The sequence below is a fragment of the Tachysurus fulvidraco genome, chromosome 12 (assembly GCF_022655615.1).
Source record: "Tachysurus fulvidraco isolate hzauxx_2018 chromosome 12, HZAU_PFXX_2.0, whole genome shotgun sequence".
Taxonomy (NCBI): domain Eukaryota; kingdom Metazoa; phylum Chordata; class Actinopteri; order Siluriformes; family Bagridae; genus Tachysurus; species Tachysurus fulvidraco.
Genome location: NC_062529.1, coordinates 14,164,775 through 14,188,586, shown reverse-complemented (window position 1 = coordinate 14,188,586; position 23,812 = coordinate 14,164,775). Strand labels below are relative to the sequence as shown.

General features: G+C 39.1%; 2 protein-coding genes across 25 annotated transcripts in view; one reads left to right on the top strand and one right to left on the bottom strand.

Annotated features, from left to right (window-relative positions):
- On the top strand, nucleotides 1–4,524 carry ccdc170 (coiled-coil domain containing 170). 3 transcript variants are annotated; one of them, XM_047821800.1, is made up of 11 exons: nucleotides 1–262; nucleotides 577–709; nucleotides 795–1,051; nucleotides 1,124–1,268; nucleotides 1,353–1,538; nucleotides 1,651–1,968; nucleotides 2,092–2,271; nucleotides 2,438–2,611; nucleotides 2,840–3,082; nucleotides 3,749–3,964; nucleotides 4,089–4,524. In XM_047821800.1, exons 1-11 carry the CDS (start codon nucleotides 150–152, stop codon nucleotides 4,350–4,352), a joined length of 2,229 nt encoding a protein of 742 aa, XP_047677756.1. In that variant the 5' UTR covers nucleotides 1–149; the 3' UTR covers nucleotides 4,353–4,524. The 3 variants fall into 3 exon arrangements, with proteins under 3 accessions (XP_047677756.1, XP_027028380.1, XP_027028381.1); XM_027172579.2 differs by having other exon boundaries at nucleotides 2–257; XM_027172580.2 differs by lacking the exons at nucleotides 1–262; nucleotides 577–709 and having other exon boundaries at nucleotides 940–1,051; nucleotides 1,138–1,268.
- Nucleotides 4,525–4,676: 152 nt separating this feature from the next.
- Nucleotides 4,677–23,812, bottom strand: part of syne1b (spectrin repeat containing, nuclear envelope 1b) — a 66,805-nt gene continuing 47,669 nt past the window's right edge. For 11 of the 22 annotated variants that reach the window (XM_047821779.1, XM_047821782.1, XM_047821789.1 and 8 more), the window contains 46 exons: nucleotides 23,644–23,750; nucleotides 23,101–23,248; nucleotides 22,863–22,988; nucleotides 22,613–22,771; nucleotides 22,242–22,451; nucleotides 22,042–22,143; nucleotides 21,841–21,960; nucleotides 21,544–21,744; nucleotides 21,266–21,439; nucleotides 21,011–21,142; nucleotides 20,529–20,725; nucleotides 20,308–20,440; nucleotides 19,945–20,127; nucleotides 19,640–19,789; nucleotides 19,199–19,375; nucleotides 18,959–19,114; nucleotides 18,621–18,776; nucleotides 18,330–18,500; nucleotides 17,861–18,199; nucleotides 17,110–17,292; nucleotides 16,723–17,024; nucleotides 16,364–16,511; nucleotides 16,045–16,139; nucleotides 15,716–15,950; nucleotides 15,203–15,397; nucleotides 14,883–15,008; nucleotides 14,615–14,770; nucleotides 13,681–13,839; nucleotides 13,392–13,558; nucleotides 13,145–13,307; nucleotides 12,854–13,041; nucleotides 12,488–12,638; nucleotides 12,166–12,348; nucleotides 11,604–11,741; nucleotides 11,278–11,475; nucleotides 10,822–11,152; nucleotides 10,428–10,496; nucleotides 9,662–9,804; nucleotides 9,384–9,510; nucleotides 8,996–9,207; nucleotides 8,685–8,885; nucleotides 8,404–8,532; nucleotides 8,110–8,322; nucleotides 7,737–7,829; nucleotides 7,094–7,152; nucleotides 4,677–5,603 (listed from right to left, as the gene is read on the bottom strand). In XM_047821779.1, the coding sequence (XP_047677735.1) occupies nucleotides 5,357–5,603; nucleotides 7,094–7,152; nucleotides 7,737–7,829; nucleotides 8,110–8,322; nucleotides 8,404–8,532; nucleotides 8,685–8,885; nucleotides 8,996–9,207; nucleotides 9,384–9,510; nucleotides 9,662–9,804; nucleotides 10,428–10,496; nucleotides 10,822–11,152; nucleotides 11,278–11,475; nucleotides 11,604–11,741; nucleotides 12,166–12,348; nucleotides 12,488–12,638; nucleotides 12,854–13,041; nucleotides 13,145–13,307; nucleotides 13,392–13,558; nucleotides 13,681–13,839; nucleotides 14,615–14,770; nucleotides 14,883–15,008; nucleotides 15,203–15,397; nucleotides 15,716–15,950; nucleotides 16,045–16,139; nucleotides 16,364–16,511; nucleotides 16,723–17,024; nucleotides 17,110–17,292; nucleotides 17,861–18,199; nucleotides 18,330–18,500; nucleotides 18,621–18,776; nucleotides 18,959–19,114; nucleotides 19,199–19,375; nucleotides 19,640–19,789; nucleotides 19,945–20,127; nucleotides 20,308–20,440; nucleotides 20,529–20,725; nucleotides 21,011–21,142; nucleotides 21,266–21,439; nucleotides 21,544–21,744; nucleotides 21,841–21,960; nucleotides 22,042–22,143; nucleotides 22,242–22,451; nucleotides 22,613–22,771; nucleotides 22,863–22,988; nucleotides 23,101–23,248; nucleotides 23,644–23,750 (7,752 nt within the window). In that variant the 3' untranslated portion in view covers nucleotides 4,677–5,356. The remainder of the gene's footprint in view (nucleotides 5,604–7,093; nucleotides 7,153–7,736; nucleotides 7,830–8,109; nucleotides 8,323–8,403; nucleotides 8,533–8,684; nucleotides 8,886–8,995; nucleotides 9,208–9,383; nucleotides 9,511–9,661; nucleotides 9,805–10,427; nucleotides 10,497–10,821; nucleotides 11,153–11,277; nucleotides 11,476–11,603; nucleotides 11,742–12,165; nucleotides 12,349–12,487; nucleotides 12,639–12,853; nucleotides 13,042–13,144; nucleotides 13,308–13,391; nucleotides 13,559–13,680; nucleotides 13,840–14,614; nucleotides 14,771–14,882; nucleotides 15,009–15,202; nucleotides 15,398–15,715; nucleotides 15,951–16,044; nucleotides 16,140–16,363; nucleotides 16,512–16,722; nucleotides 17,025–17,109; nucleotides 17,293–17,860; nucleotides 18,200–18,329; nucleotides 18,501–18,620; nucleotides 18,777–18,958; nucleotides 19,115–19,198; nucleotides 19,376–19,639; nucleotides 19,790–19,944; nucleotides 20,128–20,307; nucleotides 20,441–20,528; nucleotides 20,726–21,010; nucleotides 21,143–21,265; nucleotides 21,440–21,543; nucleotides 21,745–21,840; nucleotides 21,961–22,041; nucleotides 22,144–22,241; nucleotides 22,452–22,612; nucleotides 22,772–22,862; nucleotides 22,989–23,100; nucleotides 23,249–23,643; nucleotides 23,751–23,812) is intronic. The other 11 variants (XM_047821796.1, XM_047821794.1, XM_047821778.1 and 8 more) reach the window with 5 other exon arrangements.

Genomic DNA, 23,812 nt, shown 5'->3' with positions numbered 1-23,812 from the left:
AATGGAAATTAAACAAATACTTTGTATTTTGTATTTGGTTAAATTGCGGTCAATGGAGATGTCAAGCTTGCCTCTCTTAAATTTTGAGAGCCTTGTATTCTGCAGCCTCGAGTTGCCAGAAGCAGCAGCGCCTCTATCGGTAGACTGAAATGTGTTGGTGTGTTGCTTGGAAACAAGAAGAAACATTGTGGTGTTTCTGCTCAGAAAATTTACTGTGGAGAGGAAAAAAACGTGCACGGATAAAAGACACAAACCTGGTAAGGTAAAACTATTAGTTACTGTCAGCTATTATTTAATTTTAATAATTAAAATTGTCGAAAATCCAGCTGCCTCCTTTTGAAACCCACAGAAACAATTAAGGACTCTTCATGTTTACTTCAGATTTACTGTTCTTAAATGTTATAAGATTTTATATAAATCAAAAGTATTGATTTGACAACACAGCTTTAAAAAGTTGAAGTTCAATATAGAGTTAATCCAGTGGGGTTGTGGGTTCTTTTATCTTTAACATCCTCACCCATTTGATGTTGTAAAATGGCAAAACCCCAAGTTAATCCGTGTTCGTATTGTTAACAGGTTAGCACATTTTATAATTGTAATGGAAGATTCAGTAATGCAGCAGCACCTACACCACTACAAACAGGCCACAGAGTCTGCTAGAGAGGAGCTAGCAGCACTCCAGGCTAAATATCAAAGTCTACACTCACAGGTACGATATCATAAGACTTTACGTTAAAGGATCAAGTATAATTTAAACATATCCTGCATGTAAACTTTATATTTTAACATTTCAGTTGCTGGATTGTCAGTCCAAGCTTTCATCTCAGGAGACTACTGTGAAAGACTTGAGAGAGGCAACTGACAGACACAAGGAGACAGAAGCCAGACAGACATCTCTTATCAGTTCCTTCAGGGAGCGTATTCACAACACAGAACAAGAAATGATCTCCATTGTCTCCTCTAAAAACATCACAGATATCAAATTACAAGCACTTACTAAAGAGAATGTAGAGTTGAAGGAAAAATTATTACAAATGGAGATTCAGTCCAAGTGAGTGAGATCTCTTTTGATAAATTGTATCTACAGTTTTTTATACACATGTAAAATTTTGAATCTGTCTAGGGAATATCTGAAAGAGTGGAACAATACTAAAAAAGAGGCTGCTGAATTGCAGAGGAAATGTGAGGAATTTTTATCCAGACTAGCCAGCAAGCTTTCTGTTGATTTAGCTGGGTATGATAACCCTATGGAGACAGTTGTCTCTTTGGTGAGTTGATAATAACATCTGATATGATATGAAATATGAATTTGTAAAAGTCCCCATGTTACTGAAACTTGTTCACATCTTTAGGTGGACCTGTGCTTCAAAGAGAGAAATAGACAGAAGGCTCAGATATGTAGCCTAGAGGAGAGTGTGAAATCCCATGAAGTGGAGAGTAAAGCCAGCAGGGAAACAGTTCGAAGACTAGTGGCTGATGTGGACCATGAACAGAAAGCCTCAGCTGTCAAAGCAAGTGACCTGAACTCCATTAGACAGGTATATTTCACAGGAATTTCACAAGAATGTAATAATTGCTTGTTTAAATGCTTGTTTTATTTTCATGAATAGATCTATGTTGTTTTTCTATACTATGCATTGTGTCTCTCAGGAACTTAATTGCATACTGGATAAGAAACAGGGCTTGGAATTAGACAATAAGAGCCTGAGAAACAAGCTGCAGGAAAGTGAACGTGACCTTGTTGCTGCTAGGGAGGAGTGTAGCTCTTATGAGAAACGCACTCAGGATCTGGAGCAAAGACTCGCAAGTAGCCAAAATGAGGCACAGGCACTACAAAGGCGCATGGAGTCCTTTTTCAAAGAAGTGCAAAATCAGCTTGGAAATGAGCCTGTCATTTCTCTGCCTAAAGAAGAACATGTTCTGGAGAGGCTCAGAGAAGTCTGCAGGAGAGAGAAGAGCAGCACTGAGGTAGATTTAACACCTCAGAAAAAAAAACATATGTTTTATTATTTCCTATCACCTACTGGTTTGGCTTTGGCTTGTGTTTTACGTATTCTATTGACATCCTAACACTGTATGCATATGCTACAGTCTGTTACTGGGATGGAGGCCAGACTGGCTGCAGTGTTACAGGAACTTGGCAGGCAGTCAGAGCTGCACAGAGCAGCGATGCAGAGGGAGCAGCAGCTCCAGAACAAAATGCAAACACTGGAGTCAGAGCTGTTCACCGCAGGAGTGAGCAAAGATGAGCAGAGTCATGAAAAACAACAAGTGAGCTGAAACAGATGTACTATAATCTTTTCAATCTACATATTTACACTTCAGACATAGTATTTTTGAATTGTGAGGTATATTTCTAATTCAATACAAAGGCAGAAGTGACATGTCATAAGCCCCTGCTGAACCTGGTTGTTTAGTATTTCTATTTTTCATGCAGTACTTGCAGTTTCTGGAGCATCTTTCAGAGAAAATGAAAATTGAGCACATAACCACAGATCTGGGATTTGACATGCGACTTGAGGCTATACTGACACGTGCAGAACAACTGACTAGGCAGGAGGGAATAGCTTTAGTGGAAACCAAGACTCTGGTTTACAGTCTTCAGAAAAAGGTTTGAAAGTGTTGATTACATCAACAAAAATATTTGACTGTAGCTTATCCTGATGCCTGTTGGGTAATTGTGCTTAACTGTACTATAATGTACTATACTACTATAATACATTATACTATACAGTATAAAACTTATTGGTCAGTGAAACATAAAAAAGTCCTTGATTTATATGTCTAATTTCATACAGTCCTTATTATTGTATTTTATTATATGCTAATTTGTTTGCAGTTCAAGGAGCAGAAGCAGCATTTAGAGAGTAAGAACCTACACATGGATCTGCTGCGGAGGAAGGTGGCCCAGCTGGATGAAGAGAAGAGAAGTCGTTCTGCTCTGGCCGTGGAAAGGGATGATGCTACACTGCAAAGCAGGAAACTACAGAAGAAAGTGGAGCGGCTACAGGCTGAGCTTAATGCCATGCGGCTCTCCACCACTGACCTGAAGGCTCAGCTTTCTCACACCAATGAACTCAAGGTAGAGGGGAAGAGAGCTTTGGCTCACATGCCAACAAGAGGCAGAGTGCCTTAACCCTGTTTAAATGAAGATAGATCAATTACAATGAATGAAAATTGTGTATATAATAATAAACATATTGCTGTGATACATTATTTAAGCATAAAGATAATAAGTGCCAAATGAAACAAAGAGACTCATTATATATCATTATACTTTGCCACATCATTTCCATCTCAATTCCGTAAAGAAAGAAAATTCTTACAGAATGCTTCCCGAGTGGTGCTGCAGTATTAGCCCTATCGTCTAGAGTTTATAAGTTCCAGTCCAAACAATGCCACAACTATCTGTAGCCAGGAGTCCAATAGAGCAAAATTGGCCATGCTTTCTGGGTGGGGGTGGGGGTGGGGGGTATAATCTGTCCCTGGTCAATCACAAAGACTCTAGCCAATTGTTGGTGTCTGTGAGCTCCTGTATGTAAAAGAAGGCTAGCACTTTGCTTCAAGTGTATTATGCTACCTTGTCATTCAGCTTAAGCAGCATGTATTGAAGTAAGCAAATGATAGATTGGAAGCTGTTGTAGGGGAGATTTGACTGGTGTGTGGGACCTGGCCAAAGGTAAATGAAAGAAAGAAAGGGGAAAAATCTATACAATATCTTAGACATTGCTTTGTTTGGTACAATAAGATCAGAGTGATGGAACAGAACAAAACCATTGAAGATCAGACTAAGAGTATGGGAAAACTGGAGAAGAACAAGGTGAAAGTGGAGAAGAGACTTTCAACAGTGAAGACAGAGCTCCAGAATCAGGAGTACAGAGCCAGGGATGAACTACAGCAAGCACAGAAGCTGCTCCACAGCCAAGCCAGTGCCATGGCAGAGCTCGCCCACAGAGAGAAGAAGGTAGTGAATAGTAACTATTACTCATACATTCTGAATGAGTCTTCATTCTGTATGAACTCAGAATGTATGTATCCCGAATTCTCTCATTGTTAAATGACTGCACTTGCCTTGTTTTGTGTTACAGCTGCTGGATTTCTGTACTGTCGTTGCTCAGATGTTAGGGGTGACAATGCCAGCCTCCATTCCCAGTTGTGAGGTTATCAAGAGGCTGGAGGTTCTTATTCATTCAGGTCATCACTTCCCCCTGGCCAACCAATGTGTAGTTCCACATTGTCAGCACCACTTGGCGCTGGTCCCAGATGCTTCTGCATGCTCTATTATTATAGCAGGCACTCCAGGGTCTGAAGTACCAGTGCAGCCTCTATTGCCCACTACAACTACAACCTGAGTAGCAATACATCATATATAGTACATAGCAGACCCTGCAGTAGGTACAATTTAAGAACATTTAATTAGCTAATTAATCAGGTTTAAACATGGTGCACATAGTGAATGAATGAATTAAAATATTATTCTGCTGATTCAGATTATTTTAATAAAAGATTATTTTTCCATTGTGATATTTGAATTTCGTACATGAAAAATGCATTGTGTTTTTATAATTAAAAAAAAATGAAGTGTTGTTTCTGTCCACATGTAACAAGGGGACTCTTAATATTGTTTCAGTTTTGTTTGTTTGTTGTTTAATTATTACAAAAGATCCACTACACAGTTATGTGTATACTGTCTGTATTTTTAACACAAATTCTTCTTAGGTCCGAGCAAACTGTACATAGATCAATATATTATTAGTGATTTTCCACATAATAATGTATATTCATGACAACTTGATTATTACAGTCAGTTAGTTATAATTGAGCTCAGTCTTGAACAATGACAAATCAAATAAATCAAACAATTTTAAAAGCAAATCATGACATGCCAAAAATACATAGAAAAATAGTTCCCATATGTAGCTCTTTAAAATGTTTTACAACTCATTTGTTATAAGGAATGCCATATATATATATATGTTAATACTTTCAATGACTAAACAAATAAAACTATAATAATAGGCCTCAGTAGATTGCAATATATGTATACTTTCAACAGTATTTCCATTGAAAATCCAGTACTATCCAGTCAAAATACCTTTCTGTGTATAATATATATCTTTTTAAAATTTGGAAGAACTGTACAACCAGCAACCACCTGTCCTACAGCATGATCATTTTCAGTGCAAAGAGTTTTTACCAACATCCACACAAGACACGAATAAACTTAGCAGCTCTATTTAGCTATAAAGACTCAAACATGATCAGCTTTGGATGCTAATAAAGTGGTGCCAGTCATAGTAAAATCTGAGAACTCAGAACTAAAGACAGACAGAACTGTCTAATGAAAAATCTAAGCTCACATAGGTGGAGGCCCATTTGTGTAGCTGAGCATAGGATGGAAAGAGTGGGCAAAGTTGTTAGACTGGGAGCAACTGTAGTCTTCTTCAGACATAGGCACCAGACAGGCCAAGCCCACCAATAACAGCAGAAGCAGCTGCACAGGCAGTGAGACCCAAAGAACTCGTCTGAGAAAAGTTCTACACCAGGAGGGCAACTCCTTCTCCTCAGAACGGGAGGAATCGGATCCAGCGACGCTGAGAGACCTGCTCACACAAGGGACATGAAAGATCAGGCAGACACATTCAAATGCAAAATTTATCACATAAGCTGGACTAACTGTAGAGCCTTTCAATGTCTTTGATACATCATATTTTCTACTAAGATCCAAGTAGAAAGCTGCATAGAATGTATACAGTACATCATATCCATCAGAGCTACATAAAATGTATACAGTATTTCATACTGCATTTTTTCTGCATTTACCTATAATTTCAGATCAAATATTATGCACCTTAAGTAGAATACTGTATATTACTATCATTCTACATTACCAAATAACTTCATCACATTTTAATAAAGGTTTAGCTGCTTAAGCCAGACAAAGACAGGATAAGTCTGAAGAAAATGCATGGCTTTGCTTATATTTAGCAACAAAAATGTTATTTGTCTTTCACATTGTTATTGATAGAGCTATTACAATGCATGCCAAGAAGAAAGACTGCTGTTTAGCAGTTGATCTGGAAAAGCAGCTACAGTGCCACATGTAGGTTTCCTTTGGAACATCAGCTGCAAGAACTTATCCATATAGCTTCAGCTTAAAGCTAACAGCATTACAAACATTTTAGAAATCAAAAATAAATAATTGAATATCTAATTACAAATTGCCAAAAGGGTCTTTAACTAATATGAAGAACACAGTCTTCATGTCAGAGCGTTCTTTATTTATTTGTTTGTTTGTTTATAGGATTTAACTATGGCTAAATATAAATATAGTAGTATATAGTGTGTGTGTGTGTGTGTGTGTGTGTGTGTGTGTGTGTATGTATTTATATATATATATATATATATATATATATATATATATATATATATATATATATATATATACACACTACAGTTATGACTTATTCAATAACGCTTATAATGTCCCAACGTGCCAAGTTATACTCTACAAATGGAGACCTGAAAATTACACAACAAATGGCAGATAGGAAGGAGAAGAAAGTGGTGGATTAGTTATTGAGAAATTATTGAGAAGATGTTAAGACACAAGAAAAAGAGGAAGAGAATAAGATAGGCTGCTGTCAAGAGTTTGTTCATTGCAGACACTTGCTGGCTAAAAGAATGATGAAAAAAATGCTCAGCAGCAAATCAATAATATTTTTCAGCTGCAGATTAGAAGCGGAAAAATATAACACTGAGATGATCCTGGAAGAAACCTATTAATAAATAGTACAGTAAATTTCTCTGGTGTATGTCCTCCTTCATGTCTTCTGTTTGAGACTCCTAGACTAAGTAGTGTCTAGAAGCACAGAAGATAATGGAACATACTGACATGAGCCTATACAGTAGCTAAGATCTGCACCAGCACTTAAATAAATTATCTAACTGGCCTGACTGGCCTGGCATTAGGCACAAGCACAGGGTATAGAGTAAATGTTGAGATCAACCCAGCAGATGACAATGTCTACAGTCAGGTGATGGGTTGAGTTCCATTATCTTCCAGGTGTTCTAGAAACCAGGAGACAGGTACCTGTAGTGTGGACTGCTCACAAAGGGTCCAGGCTGTGACAGACTACTTTTGCCCCGTTTCTGTTTGCAATGAACAGGGGGTAAAAGAAAGAAAGAATGTTTCAGTCCAGGCAAATAAAGACAAATCTACTGATGAAAGAAACCCAAAAGAAGACCAGGAACTCAATGAGAGGGTGACAGAAATTTTCTAGAAGCAAAGAATCTGGTTCATTGAAATGCAATTTAAAATACCCTAAAATACTGAAACACATATTTAAAATACTAATAATATCATGTAAATTCAGATTTAAAAAGTTTTTCCCACTGTATATTATATAGAACTTTGTGTTTTATTATTACTGAACCAGTGTTCTTTGTTACTGTATTGGAGTATAGAAGGTCCATGGATACAAGGAAATGTGTTGGAAAAACTAAAGACAGAACATGTGGTTGTTGGAGAAAATAGAATAAAAACAGATTCACGTTTGTGAAAGAAAAAGGTATGGTCTGAATCTGGAGGGTAAATGATACTGCACAAATAGACTGAGGTGTCAAGAATGTCTAGTGGCAACGTTTTAGGGACATCAGGGACACAAATAAAAATCTACTGTCTTAATACTATAATCTTTTTTATCCTTGCAAATCCCCACAGAATGTTTTGTTACCGATCTGTGGCGACTGGGAGTGCTTCTTCCAGACACAGGACTCACAGAACCGGATGTGTCCAGTTCATCAGCAGATGACCAAGATGACAGATCCTGAAAGAAAGAAAATGTAAGGGACAATAATTCAATTTATGGTTACCAATTTCTACATTTATCTCTAAACCTTTGTTAAAAAATGAAAAAAAAAAGCTGCCTTCAAAAGATAGCTCCTAATCTGTATTAAAATTCTCAGATAAGCACACTGACTGACATAACAGCTACATACATGGTTTACCAAGGGATACATCTCAAATGAACTTGCACAGCAGCTGAGTCAACATTTGAGCAGTACAGTATTATTCCATATTTCATCAATTGAACTGGACTGACTGACCTGTTGACTGCTGGTTATGTCCAGAGTTTTTTCAAGGTCTCTGATATCTCGTGTAACCTCTTTCAATAGCATCTTGAGCCGGTTGCCAATGACGTGCACCTTCTCCTTGGCTTCCAGGCATTCGCTTCCCTCTGAGTGGACCAACAACTGTAGAGACATGTCCTGCAAAAGCGCCACCTTCAGCTGAGAGTCAAGCAGCTCCCGACGGATTTGCTGGTAAAACAAAGAAAAAAGAAATTCACTACTAGTTGTAGATTCATTCTGAGAGCTCAAATATTTATAAACCTGCTGTACCGAGAGGGTTTTATGATGTCCGTGTAGAGTGTCAGAGTCCTGGCTGAGATCGATGGGGACAATCTCATTTCTCCTGCGGTCAATATTCTCTAGCCACAGCAAAAGACCATGACTCATTTCATGGAAGTCCTGAAAGGCAAAGGTGTATGGTCTACTGTCAACATTTCATTGTTAGAATGAGACATCTACAAAATAACTAAACCACACCTACTAAACCCACAATTTGAAATGATATGAAAAAACAGCTAATTGTTTATTGTAAAAGGAGTTGGCAGACTTGCCTGGCATTGCAGTAGTGCAGCTTGAAGCGATCTCCTCCATTCATCTAAAGAGCCAGCCAGCCGCTCCCAATGGTTATTCATTTCCTTGAGTTGGTCCTGCAGCTTCTGAGAATCTTCACTGGCTGACTGTAAAAATTCTGAACTGCACAGATTTATGGACAACACTATCGCTTTCCGCTTATCCACAGCCTTCTGTAGTTCCTGGAGAGTAAAAAGAGAGACTTACAGAGGACTCCTTGGAATATACAGTACGTGAGAAAAACGTGACATGGTTTTTATTTAATCAGTTTGAGCAGTATGGTATAGCTGACCTTGAGCTTCTTGATGTGCAGTTCAATGGTGTGGATATCAGTGCTAGCATCCAGCTTCTGCTGTTGCTCCAGCTCCTCTTCAGCCTGGTCCAGCCAGGTCAATATGCTGTTAAGGTCTGAGTTAAACTGTTGCCACTGCTGTAGGTTCTGTTTCATGCGTAGCTCTTTACCTAGAGCCTGTGCCTGCAGCAGTTCCCAGCGCTCAATTACCCCTACAGGGTGGAGGCAGAGAGGAACAGTATGATAAAAACCTCTGAGTAACAAAGACATGTATTATAAATATGTGTCATGGCAAATACTTGTAGACAAGATTACAATGTACAGCAAACAGCTAGATGTTAAATAATCTAATCTTTCCTGATATAGTGTGATATTTGAGTGTGGTTACCTGAGGACTGTGATTCAGAGCTGTTGGGGTTTACAAATCCTGCTAGTTTGTGTTCTTCCTCCTTCAGATCACAGCTGACCTTCTTCACTGTGTCTATACTGTCACGACATTCTCCAAGCAACCGCATCTGCCAAAGACAGAAAGAGCACGTCAATCAAAGAATGTAGAGCATAGTTTACAAGAATAATTCAGTAATGTAAGTCATTTTATACAGCAAGCATCATTTCAGCTCCAATGATTAAATTTTATTTCAGTTTCGAGGTTTCTGAAGGACTCACATATCCCATGTAAGATGCATCCAGCTCAGGGCCAGTAGGTGTGCGGCTGCGTATAATGTTCTCAGTCTGTTGGAGGTGGAAGTGACTGGTATCAAGGGCCTTCGCAAGCTGCCGGAAATGAGCCTCAAGTAAGGGTGCATCCCCTGCAGATAATCAAAGCAGTTACCATTAAAGTCCAAACGGTATCTGAGCTTGTACTGGGACAACAGCTAAAGCCAAACCATAGACAAAACAATCATCACTGTATGCCATGCTTTGTTATACACATGTAATTTACAGCTAATCTCCATTAAAAACACAATAAACCTAGACTGGATTTTAACCAAATAGGGTTTATGGGCATTGTTCATAACTCTCTACAACCGACATTCTATTATATTTTATATCCTCATATTTAGGTTTATACAGCTTGAATGATTTTTCTGCTATATGTTGAGTTGCAGTTGTTAGGGATTGTGAATAATACCCAAGTGATTAGGAAATACACACAGAAGAAAAGAAAAACACCTTCAGCAAACACAAATAGCATCAATCGCATATTTTTTTTAAGTAAATTTACGTGCAACGGGTTAAAGTCTGAAAATAAACCCACAACAAAATCAGGAAAAGAAGGTTAGAAAGTACTGCAGTTAATAGCAGCTGTCTGATGGCTGTGATGTGAGTGGTTTTGTGAGTAGAAACTGAAAATTGAAAAGTCCAAAGCATCAGGCTGTGAATAATTCTCTCATTTTGAGCCTGGAAGCATGGTGTGGTCTCTGTTGCCTACCAGAGATGGATCTCAGTGTTTTCTCTGTTAGTTTTACATATGCCTCTGGGCTCTCTGGGATCACTACATCTGGAAAGAGACATATATAATGCATACAGCACAGTTTTGGTAGTCTGTCTTAAAATTTTACTATAGGAGATTACTGACATACATAATGTTACAAATGTACCAGGATGGTTATGCAACAGTTTGCTTAATGTGTTAAACAGATTCAGATATCAGTTTAGGTTTAAGAAAATGTTCTATTACAAACTGGGTGTGATAATTATAAATTACTGCAACTGTCAGGTCAGTTATTGCATTTAAAACATTACACTTATGTAGTCACTATGTATTTGAAACACACGGGCCTTTATAACGTTTTCCTGAGACTAATTCAGAAGTACATACTGACCTGAGAGTGCAGATGCAGAAGCCTGAATGTATGCGCCATCCTTGCCCTCCTCTACTTTCTCTGAGGATCTGGCAGCGCTCTCTAGGCCACGACTCAAATCATAGTCATGGTCCCATTCCAGGGGGATTGATTCAACACTAGCTGGAGTGTCTCGGCCTGACTGCTCAGTCCGAAGTGGGACAGCCAAGGAGGGAGATCGGCTTGAGGATGGCACTGGAGAGAGTTGACTGTCACCTAAACCCTCACTCCATCGCAGGCTGGACACATCGGGTGGCTCATCTAAATCAAATTCCCGATCCGAGTATGAAATATCATGTTCATCATCTGTGAACTGAAAATACATAGGACATCATGATAAAATCTCATCCAGTGGAAACAATTGACAGTGAATGGACAAATTATATAAGTACAATAGATATCTACAATAATGGACTAGGGCAAAAAAAAATTATTTACATGTACTGGTAGACGGATGAGCTTCTTGTAGTAGCGCTCCACTCGCCCAAATACCTCCTGGCAGTAGCGCTGTAACTCCTCTAACTCCTCTTCAATAATTGCAGCATCCAGAGGCTCACTCTTCTCTATCAGTGCCTCCCCATGCTGCAAGATGTGCTCAATTTTGGTTGTGTTCAGTGAGATCTCATGCTGGAATGCCTGCATGGATGGTCAAAGGCCCAAGAAAGCAAAGACAACAGAAAGATAAAACAAACATATAGATTTATTTGCATTTTGTGAACATAAAGCAATAACTAATTCATGCTGATGGCCCAGTAGAAACTCACCCTGAGCTGTTTGATTTTGGCCTGGACATCACACTCTGAGAAGTGCTCAATGTTAGTTAGTTGGAGGTCCATCTCTGTTAGCCACACCAGTATGCTGTCTCTGGCTGTCTCAAACTCCTCTCTTTGGCTAATAAAGTGCTGCAAAGCAAACGAGATATAAAAAAATTATATTTATTATTACCTTTCTATTCTAGCTTAAAGTTTAGTTTAAATACTCTATGATTTCGATGTGTTTTTAGACTTCTGCTCTACATTGTTTATCTGTGTATTGGTGTGGTGTGAAACTAGGTACTGTAGATTAAACCTGTATGCGACACATTTTCAACACCAGTTTCACTGGTTAATGGATCTCACGTGGTGATGTGATATTCACAAAATATGAATAACTCTTTAAAATCTCTAGTGATCCACTCCAAAATGTGTTTGCCCATCCTGTGGAGATTTGTCTTTGCTTTCGAGCTATGAAAGCTAGTGGTGAGCTCAGTTTAAAACAAAGGGTGGGGCATCATTTCCAAAATTCAAACAATTAAACAGTCAGAAAAGGTGCAGTGAATGTGCCGACCTTAAGCCGGCGCAGAATAGAGGACACTCTTCTCTGCAAGTTATCCCAGCGCTGGTTTCCATCATGTACCATCTCCCGTAGACGACAAGCTGCGTCTGTGCGATTTTCTCGTGCCAACCGCCTGTACTGCTTATTAATCAGTTCAAGCTGGGTGAGACTCTCATGCACCTGCCGCTGGAAAGCCTGTTTAAGAGCAAGTAATTGGAATAGTGTAATTCTGAGCCCTGGTTTGAGGTATAATTCCATGAGCATTTAAGCTTGCTAATAAAAGCCAAAAAAGAGAAAAACATTAAGAATACAAGTGTTGTGACCTTAATCATACCTCAAATTTCTTCAGCTCCTCCTTGGCCACTGTGTAAAGCACACCAGAAGAATTTGGTAATGCAGCGGTCCTTTCAGACATCGTCAACCATTCCTCGAAGTGTGAGAAGTCATCCAGAAACCTCTGCCAGAGTCTCCACGTCTCTTCAATCCTGTGTAGAGAGAGAATACAGTGAAAGAAAAGGTTATTTCCATCTAACTGGTGACAAATCACTCTTTAAATTCACCATAATAGGTCGATATTAAACTCAGAATAATTAATGCAATACAATGCAATACATAAAATTAGATTTTTATCTATTTAACTAACTAAACTATCTAAATACATTTTTTGGCATTCTACAATCTTAGCTCTCAGGAAACTTACTTCAGCTTTCTCTCCATTGACATGGCACAGATGCATCTCCAGCGGCGGTCAAGGTTGCGCGTGGCTTGTTGGATAGAGTCACATTCTGTATCTGTGGCACAAGCATCACAGTCATGAAGCAGCACCTCACACAGGTTTAAGACAGAGGCCACACCTGTGCTGTGCTTCTCTATGTCTCTCTGTAGCTCCTGAAAATGTAAAGTATATGAGTTGATGTTATACCATGTATTAGGATCTTAGCAGTTTTTGGATGAATGAAATCAGGTCTAAAACAAGCATGTATAAATATACCTGCTGCAGGTCCAGTTTTCTCTGGATCTCCTGAAAGTCACAGGTGTCATAGACAATGGGACGCAAAAGCTCTGTCTCAATGTGTGCTAGCCAGGAACGCAGGCTGCTCATGTTCTTATCCAGCTGCTGTACAGCTACCAGAGTCTCTCTCAGTTTTTTTGTCCTGGTTATGCACAATAGGATATAGTCAGACACACAGTATACTGCATACCACTGGTTTTCACTTCTGCAGTCTGTGTGGTCTTACCTAGCACCAATGAGGTCGAGCAGGTGCTGCCAGCGATCACTGACCTTGATGAGTTTGTGTTCTATCTCTGAAGCTTTGCTCTCATGACTAGCTCTTACTAAACGCTCTCCCATCTGCTGAAGCTGTTGCTTATCCTCCTGAGCAGCTGTTAGCTCTTCCTGATAGTCCTAAAATACATACAGACACATCAGATTATACTATATATATAACAATGACAGTCTGGTAGTACTTTGAGGTTATGCCTTAACTCTACTTCCATCTAGTGTACATGTGATTTCAACTGGTTTACCTTTCCAAGTTTCTCAATCATCTCTTCGATGCTGATGTCACCATTCTGGGAGACCTTGTTCTCCATATGTGTGAGCCACTCACACAGCTCTTTGTATTTCTCATTAAAGATGGCCCACTCATTCAGTTTCTCACTCACCTGCTGCCTGCGCAAAGACAACTGCACACAGAGACAAAACAATACAGGGATTTTTAATGAAATACTCAATACTAGCATTTTATTTCCATATTTTGTTACCATAAAATATACATACCTATACAATTGTCAAAAAAAATAAAAGATTCAATTAAGTCAAGCAGAAGTAGCAGCTTGTGCAGGAAGATTAGAGATGAACTAAACCTTGTGATATGAAAAGCTTGCACACATCCTGTGGTCTATAGACAGACATACCGGATGCCACTCAAGCAAACTGACAGGAAGGCCTGCTCTACTGCACATATTACTTTCGGTCTCAAAACTTATTAATTAGGCTGAATAACTTTTCTCATAGATAAGAACCTTCAAGTAATGAATGTTCTAATAATCTTACCATATTATGAATAATTTGAAATTGACTTACAAAATTGCCCTTTAAACTAGTTGACAAAATGTTTCTTGACGTGTGTGTGTGTGTGTGTGTGTGTGTGTGTGTGTGTGTGTGTGTGTGTGTGTGTGTGTGTGTGTGTGTGTGTGTGTGTGTGTGTGTGTGCATGTGTCTCTGTGTGTATATGGGATTCAATAGACTAACTATAACATGAAGTATAACATCGTATGGCTCAAGCGACAGCATTGTGGTAAGTGATTTTTTCATGTGTGAAACTGAGTTCACACGTGGTGCAACATCACCATCTATGGGCTCAGACAGAGAACAAATATACATTATGAATATGAAGTTTTTTCCCCACAGCATTTCACTTGCAATATAAGCTGCTGGCTAATAAATACAGTTAAGCACCTGGTGACAGATCTCCTCCCATTGGCGCTGAAGCAGTTCAATGCGCTCCTGTAGCACGCACAGGTCTTCACTGCTAATATAGCTTGATAGAGATTCTCTCAGCACAGTCAGGTGAGCCAAATCCTCTGTCCAGCCATCAAACATGCTCTCCAAGTCCTGCATTTAAGAATTTGACAGTTTGTATTAATGTCTACATTAACTACAGATGAATATATGAACATTGCTGTTTGATTAAATCCACCTAGTATGGTAGTGTTTCAAGGGGTACCTTGCATCGCATCTGTTCAGCATGCAGCTCCTCATGGTGATCTGGTAGAGCTTGAGAGAGCTGACGCTTAAAAGCCCGTAGTTTCTCTTGAGACCCTCCAATACCTTCTTCACACCTCTGCCAATCCTGCTCAGAATTTTTTATTTAGCATTTTTAGCATACTGTTTTATTTACAGTAGGTTCTTTCTGCTCATGACTTCCAGACATTGCATAACAAGAATAAATATTGAATCTTGGAATCATCTAAAAATGTCCTTACAGGGCAAAAACACAATAATGGAGAAGAGTAATATTATTTAGTGTAAGGTTTAGTGCTGTACCCTGAGTAAGACAGCCAGCTCTCTCTTTTGCTCCTCCAGGCACATGTTGGCATGTCTCCAGCGTTCCTGGATGCTGAGCAGCTCTTCGTGCAAGGATACCTCTGTCCGACTATCTGCAGAGAGCAAAAGCTGCCTCCCAGCTTCGACTGTCAGAATGTAACTGCCTTGCTGCCTTTGTAGCACCTTCTCTTTCAGCTACAGTGAGAACATAAAGTATGGTGTGCCGATAAGAAGTCAGTGTTATTACAGGTTTACTGTGTTATTACAGTAAAAAAAAAAAAAAAAAAACATGAACTATTTGGCTTTTCATTTCAGGTAATAATTTATTAGTCTTTTTTAAGTAATTCTTTTTTAATAATATTATTTATGACTATAGTTAAAATTTTGGTTTTCTACAATATTATAGACAATTCAAAGGCCTTTTTGTACCTGCTAAAATCTATTACATTATGATTAACAGGGGACAATGGGCCGACTATAAGACCATGTGAAAGACAGTGTGGTTCTGGTTACCTGAACATCATCCAGCATCGCTCGGGCCTGCTGCAGTGATACTGTAGATCCGGGCTGCAGAGCATCGCTTTGATGTGAGACCTCTGCCAGCCATTTGCGGAGCTTCTCTAACATCTCTCTATAGCGCTGCCACTGGCGAAGCAGGCTGTCTATGATGCCCTTCCGCTGCTGCGCCCGCCTCACCACCCCCTGCCACTGGTTACTTAACAGGGCCAACTTCAGCTTAAACTCATCTCTGCATACAAGGTGGTTAGGATATATCATGTATCCCATGTATAATGTGTACCTCTATAATTGCTAATCAAATCCATTTAATAAAATATATTCACCTGTCGTCCACCTGTCCATGCTCAAGCATATGCTGTCCATCACTGATGATGGAGTGAAGGATCTGCTGTCTGCTGAACATCTCTGCCTGAAACAACTATGAAATAAAGATTAAAAGAGCTTTGGACTTAAACCTGGTGTTAATTTGTATATTTTTCATAGTGAGTACTTTTACAAAAAATAAGCATGGATATATTTATGCAAATAAATTTAGATGAAAAAGTACACATCTTTTTCATAACCTGCAATATACAGAAATATAACATGTACATAAATTAGGAGATGATTAGGCATGTCATTGATATAGCTGTACTCTCTTACCTCATGAGTTTTCTGTTGCTCCATTAAGCTCTGGAGATTTCCTGAGATCTCCACAGCCAGCTTCTCCTCTGTCTGTACCAAGAACTCCATCCACGTCTCACACTTCTCCAAAAATGTCTGCTGCTGCAGTAGGGTGGCCTGCAGTTTACTGTAAATGAATGCAAATAATTAGTTATGTTTATTTTTAGCTAACTGATGCTAAAATATACATCCTTTTTTCTTAGGGTCATATTAGCAATAAGAGATATAACAAATATTACAGTGGCCTTTTTTATATCCTTTAAAAGACATATTTTCTTTATATAAAACAATATTTGTGTATTCTATTGTAATACTACAGCATGTTAGAGCAATCAAACCTGAATCTCTCAGTGGTTTGAGCTGATACGGTGGCCCAGTTCCTGTTCAGGTTCTGCATGCGTTTAATCTCAGAGTCACTGAGGGGCAGCCTGTAGGCCAGCTCATTAAGACGTTCCAGGTCTGCAGCCATGCTGCTGAATTTCAGCATCTGTTTCTTGAGCTCTTCCATGCGGTCCTGGATGTCTAACTGGTCACAGGAGCCACTTGGGTCCTGACCCTTTAGAACCTCCTCAGCTTCAATTGTCCACTGGCCAAGAGTACCCAGCAGTTCATTAAAGGTCTCATAGTCCTGCATTCCTGCCTGTAATTGATAAAAGCTCTCATTATAAAAACTATCCAACCCCATATCCTGTTATTTTTCCAAAATCCAGCATTAGAGTTTGAACCTGCAGGGCAGCCTGCTGGCGAGTGAGAGTCTGATCCATGGAGCTAAGACGCTGAGAAAGGAACTGGTGGTCTGACTGGATGGAGGCTGTGGCTGAGGTGTCCACCTGCTGTTTGAGCTGTTCGCCTAACTCTAACAATACGTGCAGAGAGGCTTTCACTGGTGCCTGAGATCGCAGCAACTCCTGATGAAAGTAACCACAACCCATGAAAGGAGTTAACATGAATGATTATTATATATTCACCTGTCGGCTTATAAGTTGTAAATTATATTGGAAATTCTTAATAAAACTTTACATCATACATATAGATTTTTCCTGTAATGCCACTTGAAAGTATTAGAACAACAAAGCCTGGAAACAACAAGTTGTTTTAGACATATAGAGATAAGTATAAATAAATTAAAGCTGAAATTCATATATATTGTCTAATATTCATTAACAAATAAACAAATTGGTCTTCCCAAACTTTTGGAGGGGACTGTCTGTTTTGTTTTTTTGTTTTTTAAAAAAGCAGTCAAATGTAGGACAGCATTTTTATCTTTAGCAAACTTAACAATACTGACAGTGATTTTGGTGGAAGTAAGTTAATAAAATAGCTTTAATAAGTATTTTAACTAATGGTCTTATTGTCTCATGGTATGGTGGTGGTCTGCATAATGCAGAATTTCTCATCCATTTTTAAAAAATTTTGAAAAAAAATCAATGACCAATAACATGCAATCACACCAATAGCAGAGAAATAGGCACATACACTACAGTCTTGAATCCACGTAGACACCTCTTCCTCTAAGATGTCTTTTTTGTTCGCCATCTTCAGAAGCTGCTCTGCTTTGTCCTCCAGGCTCTGGATGCTGCTATTGTTCTGTTCATACAGATCTTTATAGCTCTGCCACAGCTGTAGCAATGCTTTACTACACTTCAAACGTTCCACTATCTCTTCTAACAGGCTGCTCCACCTGGCATTGACATCTTTAAGGGTACTGTTCAGAGAGTCACACACTGATGGGTGGCACTCCTTTAGGAGTTGATGTGTAATTGCTCCAAACTTCCTCAGACTGCTCTCCTGCTTCTCCAGCTCTTTTTGCAGTTTCTGATAAATGGGGAAAAAAAGAGACCTCATTGTATTTTTTTTTGTTCTGTCTATTGTGCATCCAGCATCACTTTTTCTATACATACATGTGTACATTATAATTGTTTGTAGGAGTTATAAGCAGTCCTACCTGTAGACTGTCCACCTGGAGCTGCACAGCATCCAGGGAGCCAGTGAGCAGTCTAAAGCGAGATACAGAATACCTCCCCTCTGTCAGATTGCTGTTAATCTCTTCAGATGCCTGCCTGTATTGACTCCATTGATCAGATACTGATTTCAGACTGATCTTCAGCTGTCCAATCTGTGAAGCACACTTCCAAGTTTAAGTCTAATCACACCCACATGTAATTACATTACACATTCATGTGGCTCATAAAACATGCTTATCATATTTTGCAGTTTAAATAAAAAAAAAACATACTAAATGGTCAAGATTGGCCCAAGTATGATTCAATGCCTGGAGAGTTTCCATAACGACAGCACAGGCTTCATCTGTTTTGTTCTGGACAAGAGCACAAGCTTGCTCTTCTACTCGCTCCACCTCCCTCTCCTTCTCCTTAACCATCAGTTCCATTTCCTGTGTGCATGTACAGTATGTGAAATAACACAAAAAGGAGAGATGCAATTTGTGAGCTAACACAAAAAGTATACTGTATGGTTCTCACATCTAAAGCTGGGACCACTCATGATGTGAAGAATAAAAGTTGAATCAGACTATTACATCAAACTTGTACGTTTTTGAAGCACATGCAGTATTACCTGGCAGTCTCTAAGAGCCTTTTGCACTGAGGAAAGATCCTCAATCTTGTGTTTCCTCTTGAGTCTCTCCTCCTGAGTACTTAGCCAGGTTTTGAGGGACTCCACATTGCTTTCATAGTCTAGCCAGGACTGCAGCAAGCCCTCCAAGTACTGGACCTGAAAAAACATAACTTACATGTAAATGATTAAATTTACTTATTCACAAATTTACAGCACATTAGATAAAAACATAAATCTCACCCTCTCTGTGATGCGAGCCTGAAGGATTTGCCAACGGCAGTTCATGGCTCCCAACCGCTCAGCGAAGTCTGTCTTATCACTGCGTTTACTCTCCACATCCTGCCCACTGATCTGCAACACTGACTGGTTCACAAAATCCACAGTCAACTGCTTACAGTTCACGTCTACACGAAAACCCTACAGATGGAAAGAAAAATGTTTAGTTATTATATACCTTTTATAAGTGAGACTCACAAATCAGATTCATGATTCATATTGTCAATTGTGTGAGAAATGGAAATTTGTTGTGGCGCAGATATTAACATGTAAAATCAATACTTATAATTATAACACAAATACAAGACACTGATAACACAATACAACAGAAAAGGTCACCAATGATTATAAAGGACACAGTAAATTCAGATTTTTGGTTCTGTACTCTTCATAAGCCAAACCTACCTTATAGCGCTGCAAGTACTCCTGTATAACTTTTGACCCCACATCTCCTTTAAGGTTTTCTTCATCCTCCTCTATCACTCTCTCCATCAGTGAGATCCAGTTAACAAGTTCAGTGATGGCATGGCATGAAGCTAACTTGTCCATATGAGACTGAGACAGGAAGTAAACATTTTTGTCAGCCATTACTGCAAGAAGGTGAGATAACTTCTACTTAAGAGAATTAAAAGACTCCCAACTCTTCTAATCCTATTTATTTTTTGATCACCCAGTTTAGCCGATGACATATGGTCTGGTTAGCACATTACCTGGTGAAGTTTCTCTTGCACAACAGGGATTCGAGTGAGCAGTTCAGCCCACTGGGCTTCCACGCGGGCTAACTCTGCCCTAAGAATGCCTGTGTCTGCTTTTTTCAGTCTCAACAGCTGGTTACCTTCACTGAATACTGAGGTTTTTAAACTGGAGTGAGCCTCAACTTCTTTACTGAATTCCTGGTAAAAAGAAGATGTATGTTTCACAAACCTCACAAAAATACAGACCACCAGATAAAGTGATGTACTTTAGAGATGTAAAATTACAATGCACTTAGTGGCTCACCTTTAGATGTTTTTAAAGACCTTTGGATCAACTGACTGTTCTAAGATGTCGGTTCTAACTAAAATAGTACTTACCAGGAAAGCTGACAGGTGGTCTCTAACTGTCTCAAGCTCTTCAGGCACTGTTGCTGTCTGACTGTTCCAAAATTCCAGACGTTTCAGAGCATCCTGTAGCCACTCGTTTAGCTCAGCAGATTCACTCTGATATCTGAGAAAAGCAGTCACCATATTTTGTTTGTACTTTCAAATAGTGAGTTTTTTTATTAAGGTTAGATCAGTGATTATGGGGTCTAGACCTGATCCAGTGTTTAAGGATAGAATCCAAACGCTGCAGTTCTTTATTGACATTGGTGGTGTTGCTCATCCAGTGCTCGCCCAGCAGAGTAAGCTGGTTCTCCAGGGTGTGACAGGCCACAGACTGTAGTAGGGACTTGCCTTCCCCTAGTACTTGATGAACCTTGTTCTGGTGCTCTGCCAAGATGGACTTCAAGCTCTGGGTAGACAGGATGACATTATACCTGAATTGATGCCAGATTCATTCATTCATTTATTAATAATTTATTCATTCAACTTCAGTAACCACGTTATTCTGATCTGGACTGAAGTGGATTCAAAACCTATTCTAGGAACTCTACGTACAAACTCTACGTACTCTACATACAAAGAGCTCAGGAACAGACCAGAGATTCTGGGGCCATGAGATGTTAATTTTACATGCAGTACTACCATGCCATGAATAATTCAAAATTAAATATATAAAATTATACTTCTGACATACCTGAAATAGTGCTATTCTTTCAGTTAACCTCTCTTCTGTCTCCTCCAACAGGGGAACAGCCGGCATGCGACCCTCTACTGCCTCCAGATGTCTATTTAAACATTGATAGTCCAGGACCAAGCACCTCCAAGTCTATAACCACATACAGACAGACATAAAAGACGCAAGTAAGAAAGTACAAAGATACAAACACTTTAAGAATGACAACAATTAAATCAACTTACTACCAATTACATTTAAAAGACTGTAACTCACCTCCAGAATGTACTCTAGTTCCACCCCTTTCTTGTGAGCCTGCTTTAGAACCTCCTGCGCTTGGGACAAAGTGTCTTCTAGCGCTTGACTTTCTTGTGGCAGGACAAAGGCACTAATTTTCTTGTAGAACATCTCAGTTAAGACCATATGCCACTCCAGCCCTTGGAAGAACTCCTATCAAGATATTACACACAATCTTTACTGTCTTTACTGCCATACTACCTACTTGTGTCACAGCATTTGAACAATTAAAACAAAGCTGTTAAAACAAAGCTTGCCTTGTGCTTGTCTAACAGACTTTGGACTTCTTCCACTGAGCCAGCAATTATTTTTTGGTCAGCAGCAATCTTGTCCTGAGCAGTATCCACCAGATCCACCAGGTCTTGTAATGCACGCTCATACTGGCTCTTCAGAGCCATGCTCTGGTTCAGCCCACTCCGACGAGAGCCCACTGTCATCACCAGCTCTTCATAAGTGTCCTATAAAATATTGAAATATTGGTCTGAAAAAGAGTACATTACCACAAAATATATATCCTTTTTTATTTTCATACAGTTTGATGAGAGAGTGTGTACCTGGAGCTTCATCAGTTCATTGTTAGAAATCTGATCTGGCTGCAGAACTGCTCCTCTGGTTTTTAAATCTGTAATTTTACGCTCTAAATCTCTAAGAGACTCTTCTACCTCAGCAATTATCTGTTAAGGAAAATGGCACATAAGGAATTTAAAAGGTATTTACAACCCAATGACAGTCATGTATTGACTCTTCTTTTTTACCTCTAGTTGTTTATCTGGAGGGCAGTCAAGGATCCCTGCTAGCTTCTGTAGAATATGAAACTTGCTCTCACTTATGTCAGAGAAGAGAAGTTCAAGCTCAGTCTGTAAAAAATAAAAGGGATATCAAATGAGATAATGTTCATCTACTGATACATCAATATTTTAGATCTACCACAAGCTTTATCTAGGATAGCATTAACCTGGAAGTCAGTTAGATCCTGCATTCTACTCCTCATGCTCCCACAGCGACGCTCCACTGCTGAATCTAAGGTTTCTAATATCTGACAAAGGCAGTCAAGGGTCTCCTCCATCAGAGCATGCTTCTCTCCAGACAAGCCAACAACACTCCCTAACAGTCCTCGGCATTGGCCCACCTCCCCTGTGACTTCAGCCACATCTTTCCCTAAAGCCTGAAAGACAAGCATATTGGGTACTGTTTGTAAAAACTAAAAGCAAATATTTTAGATATTTATGATATTTGTTTATGCATAAATTATAAATATGAACTAAATAAATAATAACGGTAAAAAAAAGACAAAATCATTGGCACAGGAAATGGAAATTCACTTACCTCATGGTTGGAGAGCTGTGTCTCTGCATTCTCAGTCAGAAGCATTGACCTAGAGAATAGTGTGTTCTCTACATCATCTAGCCAAGAAGAGGTGGCTGTAACTGCTGAATATAGCTGCTGTTCTAACTCCATACCTTGCTCTTCTTCTGAACCTGTAACCTGCATACACAACAGCAAAAGATGTTACAGTAGTGATTTCCAAATTTCCAAAGTGAAATAAAATGAGTGGTATTTAGGGCAGTGAAATTACCTGAGCGTTCTTCACATCCTGGTTGAATGCACTGAATAATGACATCAAAGTACTCTTGTCCTTAACCTGGGTCTCTCTTTTATAGAAAGGAGGAGAGGTGCTTACACGAGCAGTCCTGGAATAAAACTGAAAAAATAACAACAAGCTGTTTTGTTGTACTATACTCTAGAGATTCAAAATGGACTAAGGTAAGCATAGATATGCATTTATGATCATGGAAGTAGTAGGATCTCAGTACTGGTTGCTTGGTATCCTGCTCTAAAGTGTTGTGAAGAAGCTGTAGTTTGGTGGTTAAGTCTTTTTTCAGGCTCTCCCATCTCTGTCTCCTCTGTCGCAGTGTAGCCTGGCTCTCATTTTCCAGTTCTGTACTGAATCCCTCACAAACACTGTAGATTGATCAGTTCACATGGAAAAAGGAAAATCATGGTCCATTTTATGGAACAATGGCTTAAGTTAAACAGGTAATAGTACTTGATACTTAGTAAGTGTACCTTCTGCAAATATCCTCTGAAAACTGCAATTTGATATATAAAGATTTCCTAATTCCAAAAAGAAACATAAGTATGTATACTCATGTATACATAAGTGCCATTCTCTTAAGAGAGATTTAATGCTTTCCTAAAAATGTTTTCTTTTGTGCTGTGACAAGAATACAAGGCAAGTATTAATCAGCAGTCTTGTCCAAGTGAGTAAGATCCTGTTTGTCAGCTTCAGCCTCTATCTGTTAAGGTTCACAATGATGTTACCTACAAAGTAAATATTTTGTGAAAGGCTTATTGACCTGGCACTGTGAAGTGTGGGTGAAGCCTGCTGGTTGAGTATCTCTTCTCCTCGGCTAGCAACAGATTTCAGCAATTTTTTCTGCTCAGCCAACTGCTCCTCAAGTTCCTTATTAGAAAATCAGATAGATCTATTAGAATATTTCTTTTGAATTGGTAACGTTGCTAGCA